Source organism: Papio anubis, chromosome 20 (genome assembly GCF_008728515.1).
Source record: "Papio anubis isolate 15944 chromosome 20, Panubis1.0, whole genome shotgun sequence".
Taxonomy (NCBI): Eukaryota; Metazoa; Chordata; class Mammalia; order Primates; family Cercopithecidae; genus Papio; species Papio anubis.
In genome coordinates this window covers 43,167,876-43,171,695 of record NC_044995.1, presented here as the reverse complement: position 1 = coordinate 43,171,695, position 3,820 = coordinate 43,167,876, and the positions used below count along the sequence as shown (strand labels likewise).

The window sequence follows — 3,820 nt, the reverse complement described above, 5'->3', positions numbered from 1 at the left end:
TTCTTAAAAGAAAACTGGAAAGTCCTATCCCATTTGGTTTCCGGACAAGGGAGAACAGTGCCACAGTGGGTATTGGGGACCTGGGTCCCAGGATTGGGGTGATGGGGAGATAGGACACAGGTGGGCTGAGGCTTGCACCTGTGGACCCAGGTGGTCCTCCCAAGATGTGATCACTCCATGACTGCTGGGGTCCAGCCCACTGCACTTTGGAGGGGGGGGGCAAGGGATGGGAACACAGCACAGGCTGGCTCATGGCGCCTTCTTTATTGTCCACCCCAATCCCCCTTCCCTGCAGCCCCCTCCAAATGACAAAACTACCCACATCCCATGGGCCACCCCGAAAGCGGCAGGGTTCAGAGCTGCGAGAACACTGGAAGCTCCCCCTCTGAAAGCAGCGGCGACACCTTGGGTGCAAGCGGGGCCGGATCTGGGTGGGGCAGAGGAGGGGGGCGCCTGAGCCTCAGCGCCTTGGGCCCCCGCCCCCCTCTCCACCCGCGCATTCCTCGGCCTTACCCGCGGGGGCGTCGGGGCGCGGTGGCCCGGGCGCGGGGGCCGCGGGGGCGCTGGGGCGGTGGTCCTCCAGGTGCAGGGTCATGGCGGACCGCGAGGCCGTGGAGAAGGCGCACTGCATGCACGAGTAGCGGCCGCGCGTGTGCTCCCACACGATGCGGCTCGGGGCCGCGTGCCCTGCGGGCAGGCGGGACCCGGTCAGTCCCGGGCTCCCCCACCCAGAAGACCCGTGCGCCAAGGATGGAAGACGCCGGCGAGGGTGGGTGGGACCTTTTCCCACCCCCCATCAGCTTCCGGGCGCCTGGTTCAGTTTCACCCGGGTCTGTCTGCCCCCAGAGTTGGGGGCACCCAACTTGGCTTTTCCGCGTCCCCTACTACCATCCCCAGATCCACCGCCGGGGAGAAGCCCGCTCCGAGGTGAACGGTGAAAGGGGCGCAAGGTTTACACGGGAACGCCGGCGCAGATGAAGGCGCAGGTGCCAGTCATTTTTAAGGCAAAAATCCTGTATTTCGGGACGGTGGCATTTGTGGCCCCCTGGGAAAGGGATAGGCACTGTTCCCTCCTGGTATCCACCGGACCCCGCAGGGCGCAGGAAAGCCCCTCCACCCCTCCCTGGTGGTCACCTGCACGCACCTGAGGGCGCGCCGGAGCCGCCCTGGGGTCTTCGGGGGCTGCTGCCAGCACCTGCGGTAAAGGGGCGGGTCAGGTTCAGAGTCGGGGCGAGGCCAGCTCACCCTCCTGGTGACCCCCACCCCCATACTCACCTTGGCTCTTTTTCCAGACGGCGGCGCTGGAAGCCGGCGGCCCGGGTGCAGCGGCCAGGAAGGGGCACAGGCGCGGAGGGCTTAGGCCAAAGGGCGCAGGGATCAAGTAGGGCACGAACGGTCCGGTGGCGGCAGGGGCGGGGGTCGTGAAAGGTTCCAGCAGCGGGAACGGCAGGCCCGGCGCTGACGCGAGGTCAACCTCCGGGGGACGCTCGGGCGCGGGCGGCTCTCGGTCCAGGGCCGGGGGTGGTGGCGGGGCTGGGCTCTGCGCGTTCTCCACGCAAACATGTAGATGTTTGAAGAGCGAGCGGTGCGTGCGGAAGCGCAGGAGGCAGTTCTCACACCTGGGGGTGGGCAGAGGGCTGGGCTGGGCCTCCAGGGAGACCAGACAGAGGGTTCTGTGCAATGCCACCCGCCCTTCGAGCGTGGGAACGGAGCCTGGGCACCAATCGCCTCCCCGCTCCCGTACAAGCGTGGCAGCGACCCTTCCTGCCCACTACAGGTGCTGGTTTCCTGGGGAAACCCGGAAAGAAGTCTCAATTTTAAGTTAGGAGACCGGTTTTCCACTTGGGAGGTAACGCCTCGCGGGGTGGAGCCACGCCCACTTATGCCCCGCCCCATCCAGCGATGTAGGGGCGGGGCTTCCCCCAAAAGGCCACCCACATCAAATCCCGCCCTCCAACACCCTGACCAGGAAGGGAGGAAGGCCTGGAGCCCACACACAGGGTGAGGCTAGGGCAGGGCGGAGCTCAAGAGGTCAGGGTCTCACTTGAAGTAGCGATTGGGCTTGTAGTGCAGTTTGCTGTGAGCCACCAGCTCCTGCATGCTGGGGAAGGTCTCGGTGCAGCTCAGGGCTGAGCAGCGGAAGAGCTTGCCTGGTTAAGGATGAAGACAGAGGAGTGGAAAGGGGTGGTCAAGGCTGGCTCCGAGGGGCTCCACCTGTTTCCCACCCTAACCTGCCTCCCCATTACCGGTCCTGGCCCTACCTTCCAGGGACTGTGTGGGCGGACAGTGGGTTCGAAGATGCTGTGCCAGGTCACGGACGCTGGGAAAACTGAGGGAGCAGCCAGGGCTGGAGCAAGGGATTTGCTTCCCTGCAGGACGCACAGAACAGGGGTCACTGGTCCCTTCCTCACTAGTGCTGTCCCTGACCCCAGGGCTCTGCCCCAGAGAAGCAAATATGATGCTGGGGCCTGTACTCTCTGCCTACCACAACAAACTGATCTGCCACAGTGCAGGGGCTGGATTGGCCAGGCTCACCATTGGAGCCACAGCCTGGCATCCACTGGCAGCACAGTAAAATGATGAGTGGCATCCCTCTAGAAAGGGCCTTAGGTTAGAGATTCTCTACTTCTTGCTTCTATTGTTCCAGGGCCCGTGACTCCCCAGAAGGTCCCATCACAGATCACCTGGAGGTGGGCGTCGTCTGGGAGGCCGCAGGTCCTCGCTGGTCCCGGAGACTATGCTGGTCGGGCCAGGGCTGGGTCCGGGGCCAGGCTGGCAGCTGTCTGGGGCTGGGGAGGAGCCCTGCTGCATCCCTCCAAGCCCTCCACGTTCCCACACTGGTGGTGTGGCTGCCTGCTCAGGGCCCGGCTCCTCCGCCATGGAGGAGGAGGTGGCGGCAGATGGCACAGCCGGGGACAACAACTCCTTGTCAGTCTCACTGGAGCTGGGCTCTGCAGTGGCCGGCATGTCTGGGCTGGGTCCTGAGGGTTTCTCCTCCTGGTGGAAGAGGCAGAGATAACCCTTCTGGGCTCTGGGTCAACCCAGTCAGCCCCCATCCTAAGGAATCACCAGCAGGAGAGGATAGGGGAATACGTAAGGTTGGACTAAGCTTCTTTTTCCTTTTTATAAAGATGGGGGTTTCGCCATGTCCCCCTCGCTGGTCTTGAACCCTTGGTCTTAAGTGATCCTCCTGCCTCAGCGTCCCAAAGTGCTGGGATTAAAGGCGTCAGCCACTGCACTGGCCCAGATTGAGCTTCTTATGTACATGGGAGAAGCATCTCCTCAACTAGGATAAGTGGGAGCCCCAGTATGCGACACAAGCGTGGCCTACAGGGAGTGGGCGGGGCCAAGAATACGGAGGCGGGGCTATGGGCAGGGAGCGACTGGGAAGATGCTAGAGGAGCTACACACGGATTGTCTGAGGACCGAGAAACACTGGCCAGCTGCGAGCCGTGTGGACAATCTTGGAGGTGCTAGGAACCCGGATGTAATAAGTTTTGGGTCGGAGTCCTAGCCTGGTGGGCGTGGTCCATTCCGGGCCCGGCCCGGAAGTAGGGCGCTCTCCGAGTGACAGCCAGCGGCAGAAGGGTGCCCGGATGTGGGGGCTGGGTCGGCCGGAGGATGTATGCGCGACAGGGCCGCTTTCCGCCACTCCCCGCCGCTCCGCCGCGCCCGCGACCCCGGTGCCGCGCTCACCATCTTCGACACGGCTCGGCCTCTTGTTCCTGCGGCTTCGGCGGCTCCAGTTTAGGCGGCGGCCACCCTCTGGGCAATGCGAGCTCGCGCTCACGTCAGCGCCATTTTCCGTCTCTCGGCTCTC

General features: G+C 64.0%; 1 protein-coding gene across 3 annotated transcripts; it reads right to left on the bottom strand.

Annotated features, from left to right (window-relative positions):
• Window positions 1–241: 241 nt before the first annotated feature.
• Window positions 242–3,820, bottom strand: ZNF414 (zinc finger protein 414). 3 transcript variants are annotated; one of them, XM_031659991.1, is made up of 9 exons: window positions 3,697–3,820; window positions 2,685–2,997; window positions 2,262–2,369; window positions 2,045–2,150; window positions 1,276–1,619; window positions 1,145–1,195; window positions 889–1,045; window positions 514–687; window positions 245–427 (listed from the first exon to the last, which is right to left on the bottom strand). In XM_031659991.1, the coding sequence occupies exons 1-9, from the start codon at window positions 3,697–3,699 to the stop codon at window positions 250–252; spliced, it is 1,434 nt and encodes a 477-aa protein (XP_031515851.1). In that variant the 5' UTR covers window positions 3,700–3,820; the 3' UTR covers window positions 245–249. The 3 variants fall into 3 exon arrangements, with proteins under 3 accessions (XP_021786327.2, XP_031515851.1, XP_021786324.1); XM_021930632.2 differs by lacking the exon at window positions 3,697–3,820 and adding an exon at window positions 3,412–3,686; XM_021930635.2 differs by lacking the exon at window positions 889–1,045 and having other exon boundaries at window positions 242–427.